Source organism: Acomys russatus, chromosome 15 (assembly GCF_903995435.1).
Source record: "Acomys russatus chromosome 15, mAcoRus1.1, whole genome shotgun sequence".
NCBI classification, from domain to species: Eukaryota; Metazoa; Chordata; class Mammalia; order Rodentia; family Muridae; genus Acomys; species Acomys russatus.
In genome coordinates, this window is record NC_067151.1 from 8,468,802 (window position 1) to 8,487,780 (window position 18,979).

At 41.5% G+C, this 18,979-nt stretch overlaps 1 protein-coding gene across 1 annotated transcript in view; it reads left to right on the forward strand.

Moving 5' to 3' along the window:
• The window catches only part of LOC127199608 (SLC35A4 upstream open reading frame protein-like), a 40,311-nt gene extending 21,990 nt beyond the window's left edge, over positions 1-18,321 (forward strand). Inside the window, exon 2 of the mRNA XM_051157748.1 lies at positions 17,974-18,321. Coding sequence (XP_051013705.1) covers positions 17,974-18,321 — 348 coding nt within the window. The remainder of the gene's footprint in view (positions 1-17,973) is intronic.
• The last annotated feature ends 658 nt before the right edge of the window (positions 18,322-18,979 follow it).

Sequence of the window (18,979 nt, forward strand, 5' to 3'; positions counted from 1 at the left end):
CAGAGGCTTAGCTTTTGGCTTTTGGCATTGCTTCCCATCATTTGACTGTTCGTTGCTCCACTTCAAGATGCTCCGACAGAGAAGCGCTCCAAAGAACTCTTCAAGGTTCCGGGTTCCAGCTGCTGCTCTGGGTTCCAGCTGCTGTGGTTGTGGTCACGCTCTGAATTTCTGGTTTGCCATTTAACAGGCCTGCTGGAATCCTGGCAAGGAAGAGTGGAATCTACCAAGGAACTGAGTCTAAAAAGTTCTACTCCTCTTGTCCCCACTAACATCTTTTCTCTCCTATCTAGGGTAGGTGGGTTGGAAGGGGGTATAGGCATTAAAGAACCCCAAATAAAGTGGGTTTGTAAAAGCTCAAAGCATACAAGTGGCACCCAATGTGGCTGGGGCACAATCGGTAACTTAATTTCTAATGCTGTAGAGGAAACTGAAGGTTTTGAAGGTATAAAGACACTGTTTCAGAGTGTCAGTAAACTCACAGCTCCTGACACAGGATTCTCTCCTGCCTTGCGCCTTGAGGAGATTTTGGTTTTGTTTCATAGTCTTCCTTTATTCCATTTTTTAAAAGGTTGGAAAAGCTACTGAACAATTAGAAAAGTTACAAGTTAATGATGAGTCTGAACAGCACAAAGTGGATGGCACAAGAAATTGAGCAGAGAAGGTTCAGTCTCTTCTCTGTTGTTGGAAAGGACTGCAGAGCTGGCTGTGCAACAAGAGAGTTTGCAGGTCAAGTTTGAAATGTTTTAAAAACAAAAAGTGCTAGAAAGAAGAGATAGTTCAGGCCTGCTGTCTGAAGGTGGGAAATGATTGAAGGTTGAGAGATGGAAGCCAACTGGTGTCTAAGGCAGCCTGCCACCCTGCAATGCTCCACACACTTTCACTGCCAGGTGCCAGGAGCCTCTGACTGAGGCAAGGGCCTGAGAAGAACAGCAGGCTGTACAGGGCAAAACGACTTATACTGAGGCAAATGCTTCGCCAAGGAGTTGCCTGGAACTACATAGGCACCTTCAGCTTTTCCAGTATTTATATAACATATACTTCCTAATGATATGATGAGATGACATGATGCCCAATAGAAATGTTAGACTTAAAATGTTTTAAAGAGTCTATTGTGTCCTGTGGAATGCATTTCTCTTTCATTAAACAAATATTAAGTAACTGGGCTCTGCAGAATAGAATTATTCTCCAAGATTGGAAGGGATTGGTGTGAGCTCTACTAGAAACTGATCAGCAATTATAGTGGTTGTCATGGTGGAGAGTTGAAGCTACAAAAATGGAACAGTGTAATATAGCAAGGGGGATAACTGTTGTTAAAGATCAACTAGTAAAGGGCATTATGCTGACCTATAAGAACAAATCTGATCTGATAACACTGTGATAGAATAATGTCACAGTGCAGATTTAAGTGCTTGGGATATGGGTGAAGAGCCAGATAAGAGGTTTACTTCATTACTAAAGTTATACAAGGCCCTGGGGACACTTTCACAGACTTCTTACAGAGATTGACCTCTTACAGAGATTGACTTCAGATATAATTAGAACTGTATCACACACTCATGTCAGACAAGAGTTGATACATACCTTGGCATTTGAAAATGCAAATAGTAAATGTCAAAAAGTAATTAGACCATTAAAAGCATGAACAGCCGCAATAGATGAATGGATAAGAGACACAACTCATATTGGCTGTCAGGAGCATCACGTCAATATCATAGAACAAGCCATAGCAAGAGGTCTCACATATCAAAATGTCTGGTGCTTTAATTGTGGTGAATTTGGCCACGTAAAAAGAAATTTTAAGGTTAAAGGAGGCAGACTTCAAAATAACAGGTGCATTAGCTTTGGAGAAAATGTAGGAGAGAACAAGGAGCTTCTGGCCGTAATGGTAATGGTATGCCAAGACTTCCAGAGTGTTGTAGCCACTGTGGGAAGGGAAAACATTGCTCTAGGGATTGTCAATCCAAGAGAGACATACGAAGTAATCTCTTGCCATCATGAAATGAAACAAAGGGCCTGTTAGCTTGAGGCACCACAGCAAACAATATGAGCCATCTTTCTTTGGTCAGCTAGGAGGTAACAAGTAGACAGAAAGAGGAGAATTAGGTGTTGATGATTTAATGCATGCTACTGAAGGCAGTGTGGCTTTGGATCTGGCCTCAGATAAATCTCTTATGTGCTCTCCAAAGGATGAAGGTTACAAAATAACCACTGGTGTTTATGGTCCTTTACCATCAGGAACAGTAGGAATAATCTTGGGAAGAAGTGGATTAATTTCTCAAGGCTTTATTGTACACCCAGGTAATATAGATGAGGATTATCATGGCATATGTTTAAAAAGGAGATACAAATTAATGCAAGGGCTAGAATGCTCAGCTGTAACTATTTCCTTACATCAAGGGCAGAGCAGCTCCAGTAGAAAGAACAGGTGCATTTGGGAACACTGGAAGACATGTACTCTGGCAAATAATGGTTAGTGATCAGAGAGCAAAATTATTGGTACAAATGAATGGTGTTGAAATAGAAGATCTGGTAGAGACCAGAGCAAATGTGAATATGCTTTCCCAAAAGTCTTGGGATCCAGATTGGCCACTTCAACAGGTTTATACACAGTTCATTAGAGTTGGTAAATTATCTCAAATAAGACAGTGTATGATAGATCACGTGTGTGAGACTAGAAGAGCAAACAGGGAAGTTGAGACCTTATGTGGCTGAAATATCCATAAATTTATTCATATTACATCTCAATTGTTATCCCATCCCTTGTATCCTGCCATTCCTCCTTCCCTCCCACTTTCCCCCTTTTCCCCTCCCCTATGACTGTTCAGCCTGCTTTCTTATAGAATCCAGGACCACGAGCCCACATGTGGCACTGCCCACAATGTGCTGAGCCCTCTCTCATTGATGACTAATTAAGAAAATGCCATAGAGTTGTATCTCTGACATAAAACTAGCCAGTAGAAGAACTGATCGAATGAACGAGTGTGTGTGTGTGTGTGTGTGTGTGTGTGTGTGTGTGTGTGCGTGTGCGCGTAAGTGAAAACAGAGTTGTCTCTGGCTACAGGTTGTTAGCTGATATGTTGGCCACTAGTAATAGATCTCAGCTCTGAGTGGGTGCAAGATACCAATACTAGAGGGCACAGAGGTGGAAGTGTCAACCTTATGCTCTTAGTGGCACTGACAACCAGAAAACGTCACTCCTCCAGAACTCAGGGAGCAGTTCTGTCCTTGTGCAGAGGTTGGGGTCTCCTTTGGAGTTGGTGAATACTGCAGAACAGGCTGCCATCAGGGGTCCTTCTTCAGGGAGCAGACATATGTGGGAGCTACCTCTACCCTCAAGCTGGACTCTGGATAAGAGAGGGACTGAAGTGGCCAAAAGGCTTTGCCCAAGGGTATATATAGACCCAGGCTCTGACTGGCAGGGAGTAAGAAAATGAGGGAGAAAAATAACAAATTATCATGGCTCAGCAGAGAGCACACAAAAACCAATAGAGTTCTAATTTAGGGCTATGTTCAGTTTCTCCTCGGCTCCCACACCTGATGATATGGCAGAGGCAGGGAAGCTGAAACAAGGACAGCAGGATGCAACTCTGCTTTTCTAATCTGTTCCCTGCTGCTGAGTCTGGTAGCAGGCAGGTTTTTTTGTGCCCAATCCTCCCAGACTCCAGCTATGATCACAGCCAGGGTCTCTTCCTTGCCTCTTTTTAATACATTTTTAAAATTGTTTAATTTTAAATTTTTAATCTTAATTTATTTAAACATCATTGAATTAACCATTTAGTGGCCGTACAGCAACAAAAATACATATCTCATTTGCATCTGCTTGCCCATCTATGGCGGGAACCACCCTGTTTTCCATTAAGCATACAGATTATGACCTTAGGACATGCCTATGGCACAATGGGAGACACCAGCCTTTCAAAAACAAAGCAATTAGATAGGCATCTATAAATGAAAAGAATCACAGAGGGATCAAAGGCTCAATTAAGAATTGCAGCAACAGAGTGGAGCAAAGGACAGGAAAAATAGTGTTGAGCAGACTGATGGCCTATCATCACAAATATGATATCTGGTGAAGAACAGATGAAAGGAGGGTATTGGCATCAATCCATGTCACCATACTCCCCAGTGGCCTCTTCTACAGAAAAAAAGAAAAAATGGCAGTTTCATCACATGAGATAACCAAAACCCATGGTTGCCATGAGCTCCAAAAGAAGCTGACACTACCACCCACCATCCAAAGAAGTGACTCTTACACCACTGAGACTGGCACTTTACCCAGCTCCAAGTGCATCCTGGGCTCTGGAGCTGTGGCTTTTCTACATACACCCATGCTGCAGACACTAGAGCCACTGCCATTACAGGCAAGCCCTATCCTGCACCATACAGCTGTTATCACTGAATATGCTCAAACCACAGGCCATGCTCCTCACAGGCATTGCCACAGCAAGGCAGCCTGCCCCTGGTGCTCGGGCCATGGCCTCTGTTTGTATGTGTGCTCCAGATTCTGGATCAATGGCTGCATTGATAGTTCCAGTTGATGCGACATGAACCCACTCCAGCCTCCAGAGCTGCAGCGTGTGTGCACCTGTGCTTATGAGTGCATGCGCCTTGCACACATTAGCAGGCCAGCAGTAAGGGAACATGCTTTCCAGACACTTGTACTGCCATGTCCCTCTATGCTCAGACATGCCTGTACATACTCTGTGGCCACCAAGTAAGAATCACTCATCAGATGCTGGCACAGTCACTGCCAATTAGCAGGACCCTGCTCCAAAAAAGATGACTCCAATCATGAATTCTCCTAGGGGAGAAGGAAAATCAGAGCCATTCCAGTGGCCTTCACTATCAGAGGCCTCCAGAGTCCCTGCTGCCATGCACTTTCTTATGGACACCCACAGCCTTCACAAGGGTCAAGGAACAGAGCTGCACAGAGAACAAGCTACTGTCCCCTCACTCACACCAAAGCCACCATGCCATGTTGCACTTAGTCAATACCCTCATGCCCACTAGTGTTTCTGAACGCTTATAGAATACGTTCCCCGTGGCATTTTCAAACAGTCTTCTTGTTATTTGTCCTTTCCTCCCTCTCCCTGTGATGGCTTGCTTGAATTTTCTTCACACATTGTTTTCATCACGTCTCCTGTTGGCATTTTCTATTGTATGTTTTTCATGCTATTTATTACATTCTTCAGTTCAGTTTTTTCATAGTTCTTATTACTGAAAGGATAAATAGCAATCTGATGTCTGTACATTTAATGAAGCAGTTGTCTCTTTCAGGCCTTGCAGACTGATAGCAATGGGAAAGACCTTCATCTACATGTGGAGCAATTGAGCTGGAACTGTCCTGAAAACTCCTATGTGGTGACTAACTCTGTAGTGTCTGGAAGTGCTAAGGCCCCTGTATAGTAAGGTAATTAATTTTATTCCTTCTCAAGTCTCTGATGGGATTGAAAACCAGATAGTTTAGTTTTACAATTAAGCTTAATTGTTTTGGGGATAACATGTTTTTAGGTCTAGATAGATGTTTTAAGTTGATAATGACAAGATATGATAGATATTGATTTACATTCAGAATTTTAGATGCACCAAGATAGGAAAGATGTTCTCTTTAAGGCTGTCAAATACAAATAGCCAAAGCACATTTATATAATTCCTGATTGCTTCATGGTTCTTCTTGCTGTAGGTAGCTTATTGTAAATATGTGTAAAATATAAATGTATATGTAAAAAAATTTACAAATTAATAAAGACAGAAAGTGCTATGGAAGCTGCCGAGGGAAACAAGCAGTAGCTAGTCCTACACAGCTATACACCAAACACCGCAAGAATGAGCAGGTGCACAAGGCAGCCCCAGTGACACAACAGTGGCATGTTATGTGGTGAGTGACAAACAGCCCACTCAGTAGGAGACAATTCTGACATAAAATTAAGACCTATGTAAAATGACAAATTTCTTTTGTTCATGAAATAAGCAGATGCAATATTATTAAGATATCAATTCTCCTTAAACTGATTCCTTTTTTTTTTTGTTTGTTTGTTTGTTTGTTTTAGTTTTTCAAGACAGGGTTGTTGTCCTGGACTCACTTTGTAGACCAGGATGGCCTTAAACTGATTCTTAAAGCTACTGTAATATAATAACCAAAAATAAGTTTGACAAAGATGAGCAAAGTTGAGAAAATTAATGCCTGATACTGTAATCCTAGGCAACTTCATATGGCTAAAAAGTTCACAAACCCTAGAGAAGACCTACTGTTTCAATGTTCACACACCAATATCATTCTAAGTGCTTATCCTTATACCCACAGATACATGTAGCTCCTATTCCTTATCAAAGAAGCATCTTTTTGCAGCAGGTAGAGGCTACTACAGAAACCCACAACTACTCAAAAAGCAGTAAACAAGTGCCATGGGGTGCCCAGTCCCCAACTGGTACACCTACAGTATTACCCTACACAAAGGCTCGGGGAATTTCATGGACAGAAGACCAGGACAACCACCGTTAGGCAGTGTTTCCTAGGTGTGACAGGGGGACTGCATTCACGGCATCTCACTGGTGCAGTTGCATAATGACACCGTCAGCCGACTGCTAACTTGGATGGAGCCATTACACAATGCCCCTTCCCTACCTAGACAAAGAGGCAATCAATGGCTGCTGAGAAGGGCATAGCCTTCTCTAGGGAAAAAAGAAGTACTAAAAGAAATGAGGAAAACACGAAACATTCATATTCTAAAATTTATAGAAACAAAAGAAATACAGGGACACACAGTTTATTTAAATGAGTGAGTGAGTAATTTCCAAACCTGGAGAAAAACAGGAATATTTAAGTGCTTGAAGCTCAAAAGCATCCAACCAGACTCAACCAAAGATTTTGCCATGACACATTATCTACAAATATCAAACATTAAGAGACTTTTAAAAAAAAAATTGTATGCCTATATGTGGATGCCCGTGGAAGCCATAAGAGGACAGTAGATGCCCTGAAGCTGAATTTCCGGGTACTTGTTGCAGTGCTGACATGGGTGCTGAGAACCCAGCCTGAGTTACCCCACAATAGTGGGACTATTACAGCAGCAGGCACATCCTCTCCAGCGTGTGACACTTCTCCCCTGACACACTGCATGGCACTTCCTGGCATTACAAAAAGTAGCCAGCAGAAGAGGGAACTGATCCCATCACAAGATTTCTCCACGTCCTATAGTGTGTGGTGTGTTAAACACTGGGGATTCGCCATTTAGTCTTGGCACGCAGCTAAGAGCCATGGCAATGTCCTTAATATATCAGGAGGTGGCCCAACCTGATGGGGGTAGCTTCATATAAATTCTATAACTGCGATCTTACTTTCTTCCAGTGATTTTACAAGCATCTAATAAATGTGTTTAGCAAGGTGGGGTGATACAAGACTAATATACAAAATTAATTAGATTTCTATTCAAAATGGCTGTTCTTTGTCAAGGACTGTGCAGGAGGAACTGCAACACAGCTTGAGAATTCATGGAATGTGGGCCCTCGGTTAGCACAGCCTCGATGGGTGTGTCTCAGAGACGCAGAGACCCAGGATCACTGTGCTGATGACTTTACACTGTTGTGGAGTACAGCTCGGCTTGCTGCCCTTGCGAGCTTCACATCCTTCTTACTTTACGAATTGCATGAAAACTCTAAGGGGGCTTCTGGCTCCTCATTGGGCAGTGTCACTGACACTTATGACAATGGTGCTTTATCTTTTCCAAGCATTGCTGCAGGAGCAGATTAATGATTCACTCACCACCGTCAGAAAGCACAGAGAGATGTACATTGGTAGCAATGCCCACCACCCTTAGAGAGGATTTGGAGAAGTAGACTGTTAGTAAGGTTAGGTTAAGATGTTTTCATTAATGGTCTTGACATAGAAAATCTTGGGGAGCAATTTGAAGTTCAAAATGGCACACTCTTAAAAGTTGAGCTAAGGATTTTTTGAGGACAGAGAAAAAGAACAATTGAAGCCCAGTTGGCACTGGCTGATATGACTCTGGGTATAGCTGGGCTGGGGATCAAGGTGATGATTAATTTCTTGTACCCATTTTTGCCCTCAACTTCCTGATATCGTTTAATAAAAATGTTAATGAGTAAACGTTCAGCTTGAGGATTTAAAGTAGAAATGACTGATTATTTTCATACAAAAGTTTAGATTTGTGATTCTTTTAAGATTTTTATAAGCTTACTTTTTAAGATAAATAATAAAATAATTGATTCTTTGTAACTACAAATTGCAGCCTGCCAGTAAAGAGAAACCAACTGAGAAAATTACCTTGCTTGCTTACAGTTTGTTAATCCATAACAGATTTCTTAGTTAGGAATGTATGTGGGTTCTTGGAAATAATTTGTTTTCCTCCCTGTAATATGTAAATTGGTTTTCATGTAAAGGTACTGGGGCACACTGTTTTTTCATGACCATTCACTAAAAGAAAAATAGAATGTAAAGACATTGTAATTTTTATACTGCTTGAAAGATCTTACTGGGATATATAAGCTGTGGGAGAAATAATAAAGTTGGTTGGAGTTTGTTCATTGGAGTTTGCTCCATCCATCCTGTGTGTGTGTGTGTGTGTGTGTGTGTGTGTGTGTGTGTGTGTGTGTGTGTTTCCCACTTTTCTTTTTCTATTTTGCTGGCCACAAGAAGTACCAGCCCCAGTAAGTTAAAAGAATATTTCACCAGGTACAGGGAGTACCAACCCCAGTGAATCAAGCTTTATTCTCTCAGAGAAAAGTCTGCTGGATAATCAGTCACCTACTGTACACCTCACCTCAGTTTTCCACTGGATGCCGAAACCAGCCTTGACAATACTTGCTGTATTAAAACTAATTAAGATGTCTGGTTTATTTTGGTATATGGCTTTTTATTTGAAAGTTCTTTATAATAAAATTTTAATGAAAATTTCTATATGGGGCTAGAGAGATGGTTCAGCCATTAAGAGCACTGGTTGTTCTTCGAAAGGATAAAAGTTCAATTTCCAGCACTCATATGGTGGCACACAAACAGCTAGAACTCAAGTTCCAGATTCAATGGCCTCGTCTCATCTTTGCAGGCACTAGGCATTCATATAGTACACAAACATACATTCAGGCAAAACACCCATACACATAAAAGATATAAAAATTTAAGAAATTCTACAAACTAGGAGCAACAGTCAAGAGAAAGTTTTGAAATCACTAAATGTTTAGAGATAAATCTAAAGAGATTTCAAAAATGTACACTGATCTCTCAGAATATTTCTGCCATAAAATTAAGACTTAAATAAACTGAGGAATACCTTTTGTTCATGGATGAGCAGACTCAATATTATTAAAATATCAATTCTCCTTAAACTGATTCTTTTTTATTATTATTACAATTTATTCACATTATATCCCAATTGTTATCCCTTAGCTGTTATCTTCCTGTTCCCACTCTCCCTCCCTCTTCTTCCCTATTCCCCTCCCCTAGACCTCTGACAGGTGCAGTCCTCCTCCTCTGCTGTCTGACCACAGCCTATCAGGTCTCATCTGGACAGCCTGCATCCCATTCTTCTGAGTTCCCACAAGGCCTCTCTGCCAAGGGGCAGTGATCAAGTCACAGGCACCAGAGTTTGTGTGAGAATCAGTCCCCTGCTCTCCCGCTCCCCATGTGATGTGAAGAATGAGTTGAACACTGGCTACATCTAAATAGGGGTTCTAGGCTCTCTGCTTGCAATGCTCTTGGTTCACGCATCAGTTTGTGCACGCCTCCCTGGCTCCAGATCTGCCAGCTCTTGATAGTCTCATTATTGTCTCCTGACAATACCCCCTCTCTGCCCCATCTTTCCATCCCCCAACTCTTCCATACAACTCACAGTCCTTTGCCCAGAGTAGAGCAACAAGTCCCAGTATCTGTCCTGATCCCCCACTGGGTGGAGTCTCTCAGAGAACTTCTATGTTGGGCTGAGTATATGCCATGTGTGTCTTTCTGTGTCTAGGTTACTTCACTCAGAATGATCATTTCTAGTTTCATCCATTTGCCAGAAAATTCTAAGATTTCCTTCTTTTTGATAGCTGAATAGTATTCCATTGTGTAAATATACCAGAGCTTCTTTATCCATTCTTCAGTTGAGGAACATCTGGGTGGTTTCCAGATTCTGGTTATTACAAATAGAGCTGCTATGAACATAGTTGAATAAATGCCCTTGTTGTATGGTGGAGCATGTTTCAAGCATAGGCCCAGGAGTGGTATGGCTGGGTCTTCAGGTAGCACTATTTTCAATTTTCTGAGAAAGTGCCATATTGATTTCCAAGGTGGTTATACAAGTTTGAACTCCCACCAGCAATGGAGGAGTGTTTCCCTTTCTCCATATCCTCGTCAGCATGTGCTGTCATTTGAATATTTGATCCTAGCCATTCTGGTAGGTATAAGATGGAATCTCAGGGTTGTTTTGATTTGCATTTACCTGATGACTAAGGACTTCAGCATTATTAAAGTGTTTCTCAGCCATTCAATATTCCTCTGTTGAGAATTTTCTGTTTAGCTCTGTACCCCATTTTTAATTGGATTATTTGGTTCGGTGATTTATTGAGTTCTTTATATATTTTGGATATTAGCCCTTTTGTTGGATGTAGCGTTGGTGAAGAACACTGCAGTGGATGTAAACATGTTTTTGCTTTGATCCCAAGTGTGGAATACGAAACAGACTTGTGTAAGGGTGTAAGGTATTTTTTCACTGAAAACAGACTTGTGAGAGAACAGGTGATGTTTGTCCACTGGTATTTGCCAAATGATAAACATCCTAGTATATAATCTGAGAGGGTGTGTGTGTGTGTGTGTGTGTGTGTGTGTGTGTGTGTGTGTGTGTGTGTGTGCACGCCCCAAACAAGAGAACAAGAGACAGGGCTTTTTTTGGTCTTGGCTGTTCATCACTCCACTTCAAGACATTCCTAGAGAGAACCACTACAATGAAGGTTTCGAGGCTCTGGGCTCCGACTATTGCTGTGGGCTCCAGTGGCTGCGGTTACAGTCACCTTCACTGAATTTCTGGTTTACTATTTAACTGATCTATTGGAATCCTGCCGAATATGCCAATGGAATTGCTCCAAGGAACTGCGTATAAAAGCTCTATCTCTTCTCTTCCTATTAATCTCTTTTTTCTCTTATCTAGAGTAGGTGGGCTGGAAGGGAGGTGTAAGCATTAAAAAATTCCAAATAAAGTAGGTTTGAAAAAGTTCAAAGCCCATGGTAGGCTCTCGTTTTCTTCTGCTGACAGTGTCCTTTGTCTTACAGAAGATTTTCAGTTTTCTGAGATCCCATTTGTTAATTTTGACCTTAGAACCTGAGTTGTTGGTGTTCTGTTCAGGAAGTTATCTCCTGTGCCTGAGTTCAGGGCTCTTCCCCACTTTTTCTTCTAACAGATTTGGAGTTTCTGGTGTTATGTTGAGGCCTTTAATCTGCTTGGAATTTAGCTTTGTGCAGGGTGACAAATATGGGTCTATTTTTCTACAATTAGACCAGCACCGTGAGTTGAAGATGCTTTCTTTTTTTCCATTGTATGGATTTGGCTTCTTTGTCAAAAATCAAGTGTCCATAGGTGTGTGGGTTTATTTCTGGGTCTTCAATTCGATCCCATTGATCAACCAACCTATTTCTATGACAGCACCATGCTGTTTTTATTACTGTTGCTCTATAGTACTGCTTGAGATCTGAGATGGAGATTTTTCCAGAAGATCTTTTATTGTATAGGGTTGTTTTTACATATGTTGGGTTTTTTGTTCCATATGAAGTTGAGAATTGATCTTTCAATGTCTGTGAATAATTGTGTAGGAATTCTGATGGGAATTGCATTGGATCTGTAGATTGCTTTTTATAAGATGGCCATTTTTAGCATGTTGATTCTCCCCAATCCATGAGCTTGGGAGATCTTTCCATCTTCTAATATCTTCTTCAATTTCTTTCTTCAGAGACTTGAAGTTTTTCATACAATTCTTTCACTTGCTTGCTTAGAGTTACATCAAGATACTTTATATTATTTGTGGCTATTGTAAAGAGTGTAGTTTCACTAATTTCTTTCTTAGCCCATTTGTCATTTGTATACAGCAGAGCTACTGATTTTTTAAAGTTGACTTTGTATCCAACCACTTTGCTGGAGTTCTTTGGTAGAATTTTATGGTCACTTATGTATACTATCATATCATCCATGAATAGTGATACTTTGACATCTTCCTTTCCAGTTTGTATCCCCTTGATCTCCTTTAGTTGCCTTATTGCTCTAGCTAGGACTTCAAGTACTATATTGAAGAGCTATGGAGAGAGTGGACAGCCTTGTCTTGTCCCTGATTTCAGTGGAATTGATTTAAGTTTCTCTCTATTTTGTTTGATGTTGGCTATAGGCTTGTTGTATATTGCCTTTATTACGTTTCTTAAACTGATTCTTAAAACTATGCTATATAACCAAAAAAGTTTGATAAAGAAAAGCAAAGTTGAAAGGTAAACACTAGCTGTTTTATGAATTATTTTAGAACTATAGTAATTAAATCAAAACAATATTGGCAAAAATGATAGTAGTATAGATTTAGGTACATAACAGAAAGACCAGAAGCAAATCTACATATATAGAGATAACTGATGCACAAAGCTTAAAAGCAACACAGTGGAGAAGGTAGAGCTTCTTCAGAAGATGAAGAATAACTGAATAACCATCTGCCTACAAAGAATTAATATTCATATCTTGCACAATAACCAAAAAGAAGAAGGAAGAGGAGAGAGGAAAGGAGTGAGATAAGGAGGGAGGGAGGGAGAGAGAGAGAAAGTAGAGGGAGAGAGAGAAAGGAGATGAAGATGCATTACAGAACAAAATTGAAAACATGGTGCTGAAAATCTTTTAGAAAAAGCATACAAGAAAATGTAGTAATCCAGGCACAGGAATCCAACTACATTGGAGGCCTAGGGTATGCACGGATGGCTCAGTGGTCCACACTGCAGGATGGCTCAGTGGTCCACATTGGGGGGATGGCTCAGTGGTCCACACTGCAGGATGGCTCAGTGGTCCACACTGCAGGGATAGCTCAGTGGTCCAAATTGCTGTCCCAGAACACTACAGTTCAGTTACCCAATACCTATATTAGTGGGCTCACATGCCTGTAATCCCCAGTTCTAGGGGATCTGACACCTTCTTTTGGCCTCCAAGAGCACCTTCATTCATGTGCACATACATGTATACAAACACATGTGCATATAAACAACAAAAATTAAGCTGGGCAGTGATGTTGCATGCCTTTACTACCAGCACTCAGGAGGCAGAGGAAGGTGGAACTCTGAGTTGGAGGCCAACCTGGTCTACAGAGCAAGTTGTAGGATAGCAAGGACTACACAGACAAACCTTGTCTCAGGATGGGGATGGGGGTGAGGGTGTGGAACGACTCAAAAATAACTTCAAGGACTTCTTGGGATATGTAGTAAGTTCAAGACCTGCAACTAATTTAGTGGTACAGTGTTTATCCAGAATACACAAGGTCCTATATTCATTCTCCAATAACAAAAAGTATATGCATGCAAATGTATATGAAGAAATCTTTGTGATGTGATCTTGACTCAGGCAAAGATTTGCAGCTCTGGTGCCAAGAACACAACAGATGTAAGAATAAATTAATAGGGGCTGAGACGATGGCTCAGTCAGCAAAGCACTTGTCATGCAGTGCAAAGACCTGAGTTTTATCCCCAGCACTCACATAAGGACAGGCATAGTGGTGTGCCCTTGAAATCCCAAGGCCAGGGAGATAGCGCTAAGCATGTCTCTGGCCAGATAGTCTAGCTTAAAGCCAGGGAGAAGCAGTACCTCAAAACAAAGCGAACAGATTCTTAGGCCTGACACCCAAAGTTAACTTCTGACACTACTCATATGTCCACATGCACACCCACACATCCATTGCACACAAACACCAATATACGCACACTGAACAAATAAATGAAATGCTATCAAAAGCAACTTGAGCTAGAGATACAGCTGAATGGTATAGTTTTTGCCTAGTTTGTACACGGCCCCATATCAATCTGTGGCACCATTAAAATGAAAAATAAGAAAACAGCTGAATAGGAATGTAAGTGCAGAGGTGAGCAGACTCTTCAAATGCAATAGCTATATGGAAGAAAGAGCACCTTCATTATTAGGAATACAAATAATATATCAGAAATGCAGTACATTTGTTGTGTCTCTGTGATAAAATGCTATAACTAAAAGCAGGTTGGGAAGAAAAGGTTTACCTCGGCTTACTGTTGTAGCCCATCAGGCTGGAGGGCTGAAGGTGGGAAAGCCCATCAGGCCAGGAATTCAAGGCAAGAACCTGGTGGCAGGAACTGAAGTGGAGGACATGGACAAACACTGCTTGCTCAGCCTCCTTTCTTACACGCCCAGGACCACTTGCCCAGGGATGGCATTGCCCACAGTGTGTTGGGTCCTTCCACATCCAACATGCTCATCTCAAAGGAGCATTTTCTAAACTGAGATTCCCTCCTCTCAGGTGACTCTAGCTCATGTTGAGTTGACAAATCTAACATCAGAATAGCCAAAATAAAAATATTCAGTTGCTATAAATGACAATAATAATTTAGAACCCATGCTCACACATGGCTGGCACGCAAGACTGCACAGCCACTGCCGAAAACATCATGACAGTTCCTTCTGAACACAGGACCCAACCATGGCAATCCCAGCTATTTTTTTCAAGAGACATGAAAACTGAAGTTTGTATCAATTTCCAGACACAAATGTCTGTAACTTTATGAATACTCTCTTGAAATTGAACAGCAACCCCCAGTTAATGGATGAACACAGCACAGTCAGAACAGAAAATACTACACAATAAAAGGGCATTCAGAATCGATTTGTGTGGCTAGACAGGTTAGTCTTAAATGCATTTTTGCTAGTCAAAAGAGCCAGACAAGCTGGGAAAACTATTATGGTTTATGACTCCATTTATATGACATTCAGGAAAGTATAAAACTACAAGCAAGGGAAACCCACTGATAACTGCTAGAGGGCTGAAGGTGGAAAGCATCTGATTACAAAATGACAAGAAAGGAAGCTGTGACTAAACTGGGTGGTTTATACATTTGGAAAAAAGGTACAAAACTGCATTATCATGGAGGAAGCCTCACCATAGGCCACTATTTGTAATTCAACCAGTGTTTTGGAGAACTCTAAGATGTAACACCGACTATAATGAAATAATCCAACAGGATTATAAATACGTAACTTCACTACAGCAACCTCGGAAGACAGGAGCTGAGCTGGTTGATTACAGACAACAGTGTTCTGGTGGGACTCTGTAAGGCTAAGAGGACAAGAGCGATTGCAGTAGAAACAGTACCCTAGCTGGTGATTCTCACAAGAGTGCGTGCTGGCGATTTCAAAACTACTTTACATATATATTAGAGTTAGACAAGTGAACACACTGCAGTTGACAGGGATACTGTGTCTCACTGTCAGAGAGGGAAGCAATGGGAGCACAGAATAAATCTTGTTTTAACCAGAAATAGGAGTCTGAGCTCATGTTTAATACATTAATGATTAAATAAAATAAAATGTCTAAATGTATGTGCAATGGAGAATTAGCTCAGCAGGACTATTGCTCAAATCCTTCCTGTTCTAGAAGACCCATTTCCATGACTGGCCTTGGTTTGCTCCTGAAGTTTGAGGGCCTGGAATATTCCGAAGAGCATGTTGCCTACTGGAGGCTTCGAAGTCCTGCACTATTTTGTTGAGATGATGTGTGCAATCAAGGTAATTTGTGCAATCAGTGTGATTTATGCTAAATGCTTTCCTTCCACAAATGTGGAACTTTAGAAACCACTTAGTGTACACAACTGTATATATCCAATCAGAACCCTTGATTTCTAGGCTCAAGCAAACTTCCCTAGTAGACAGCACTGTGAATACTGCCAGGTAGCCATGGGGTATTGCTGGAGCAATCAGCTCTGCACTTTCTGGAGAAGTTTCCAACTAAATTCCTTCAGACTTCATTTCAAGATGCCTTCTCCTTTGCTTATTTTCATTTCTATTCATGAGTATGGTGAGTTTGACATTTTATAAGTACTTTTTCAAAATACTGAATCTAGGTACTCTTGGGAATTCCCAACACATGTGAAATGTATACAATTGGTTGAATATTTATACCTTTGTTTATCTTGTTCTGCCCATTGAAAGGGTCTGGAAGCATGTCTGGTAGCAACAAGATATTTATAAATAAATATTGTGTTTGAAAATACAAACTGTTTGATTATTGGTTTATGGGATTGAGTGCAGTCTATAAGCTCAGAAATGAAGAGAGGAATGGAAAGATACAAAGAAAGGAAGGAGGAAGGGAGGGAGGAAAAAGGAGACAGACAGACAGAGTGACTGAGCGACTGAGAACCCATCCCAAAACCAAAATGAACAATATTTTGCAGTCTGGACAAAGATATAAAGGATCATGGTGTTTAAATACACAAAGAATAAAATTAATACCCTTGAGCACATTAGTCATCTAAAGAAAGGTAATTTGGTGGCAAATATTTATAAAGGAATGTCAAGTGCCAGCAAGATGGCTCAGTGGGTAAAGGCATTTGCCACCAAGCCTGATGGGCTGAGTTGGATCCTAGCGACCCACATGGTGTAGGGAGAGAGAGGATTCCCCCAAGTTGTCTCCTGACCTCCACATGTGCACCTATAGTACACCCCTTACACACGAAATCAATATTTATAATGATTTTAAAGAATTTCAAGTAATAAATGAAGAAAAGAAAATGGAAACAGAAAATCACTACGCAAAAACCACAATAACAATTTATGTGCATAAGACCAACAAGTGAACACTCTATTACTAAGAAGAAACAGGACATCTGTAAGGACTGAATATGTACTTCAACATATTTACTACTAATCTGGGGGCTCCTTAAACATGTCCACAAATTATTTGATGCTTATCCTAGTAAGAGGTGGATTTTAACTTCTCTTCTTCGGTACATACTGGGCTTTGTGATTTTGCATCTAGTAAACAGACTATGCAAAGGGAACATAACAGAGAATCATAATATTATTACATTATTATAGACATATTTGATTATATGTCCATATTCTATACATATGTATACTATAGACATATGTAATATGTCCTATAATCATATTACATTAAACAATGACTCAAAGTTAGTGTCATAATACTTGTCACATTGATACCACATATCCCTGAAATTGTAAGATGAACATATTAGCCCATGGTGCTCGTGCCTATGGATGCCCCAGTCTCAGGTGTTGATCCTCACGTACCATTCACCTGGCGTTTATTTTGCTTTACTTTTGGTTTTGGTTTTGATTGGTTCATTGGTTTGGGTTTGGGTTTATTTTAAGACAGGGTTTCTTGTTTGTCTGGATCTCTTGGCAAGTAGACTAGGGCTGACTAATCAGAAAGCCTCAGGATCTACCTGTCCCTCTTCCCAGCGAGATGATACGTATCTGTCACAAGCCCCAAGATCTACTTGTCGCTCTTCCCAGCAAGATGACAAGTGTCTGTCACATACAGATTTTTTATGTGGGTTCTAGAACTCAAATTGAATATTCTCTCCAGCCAATTTTTTTTTTTGAAAATGGTATTTTATATAGTATATTCTCATGGTTTCCCATCCTTGGTCTCCTTCCCAGATCCTCCAACACCCCCCCCATCCAACTCCATACTTTTCTCTCTCTCTCTCTCTCTCTCTCTCTCTCTCTCTCTCTCTCTCTCTCTCTCTCTCTCTCTCTCTCTCTCTCTCTCTCTCTCTCTCTCTCTCTCTCTCTCTCACACACACACACACACACACACACACACACACACACACACACAAGTAGGCCAACAAACAAGCCAGAATAAAACAAAGCAAGCAAATAAACAGAATTTTAAAAAGAAAAAGCACAAGAAACACATACATAGGCAGACATACACATACATGAATATGAACATACACAAAACCCCTAAAAACACAAGATTGAAAATCACAACAGAGGCACATGTGCAACAAGTTCATCAGGGGAAGATGGCGATGACAAGGCTTCTCTGCCGAGGCTTAAGGACCAGACATGTCTCATGAACCACCTGGGGCACCCATGGCAGCCTGTGAAAGACAAAGTCAACAGTGGTGTAGGCCAGGATGGCTCACTCTTGCTCTCCTCATTCCTCAAGGGATTCCTGGCAGGCTATGTGGTGGCCAAACTGAGGACATTAGCAGTATTGGGCTTTGCAGTGGGCACTTGCACTGGCATCTATGCAGCTCAGGCCAACATGGAGAAGACACTGAAGAGCTACTTCAGGTCACTACAAAAGGGGCCTGACTAGACCCTCTGGGGAAGGCAGGATGAGCGTGTTGGGCCTGCAGGTAGAGACCTTTCTGTCACAGACACTCTATCTGGCTCCCCTGGGCTATCGTTTATTTGCTGTCCCCGCCTGTTCTGCCTCTTTCGTCCTTGCAGAGAATGGACAGTGGTTCGTCAGCCTGCACGTTACACTCCTACCCTCCCCAGTTCCATGAGACTGACCCTAAAACTGTGGGTCATGAGCCCCCTCTTCAAGACCTAACTGTGGAATGTGCAGCTGGCTCTGACCATCAGTATTCTCTCTGATGATGGGACACAGATCTGTACTCAGTTTCCTTCAAATGTGTCCCAGTCCCTCTGTCCCTTGCTAGCTACACAGGGCACACAGGGTCTGGTGTGGGCCATGAGTGTAGAAGATGGGGGTATGCCAGGCCTAGCCCGACCAAGACAGGCTCGCTGGACCCTGATGCTATTCCTGTCCACTGCCATGTGTGGTGCCCATGTGCCAGTCTTAGCACTGTGCCATGTAGATGACCGAGTGTCCTTCTGGCCCTCCTCAGCTGTGTTACTCACTGGGCCTACCAAGCTACTGCTGTGTGTCTTCTCCCTAGGAGGCGAAGTTCTTCCCACTCTTGCCCCTTCTTAATGGTGTCCCAGCTTCCAGCAGTTTGGGAGGACTC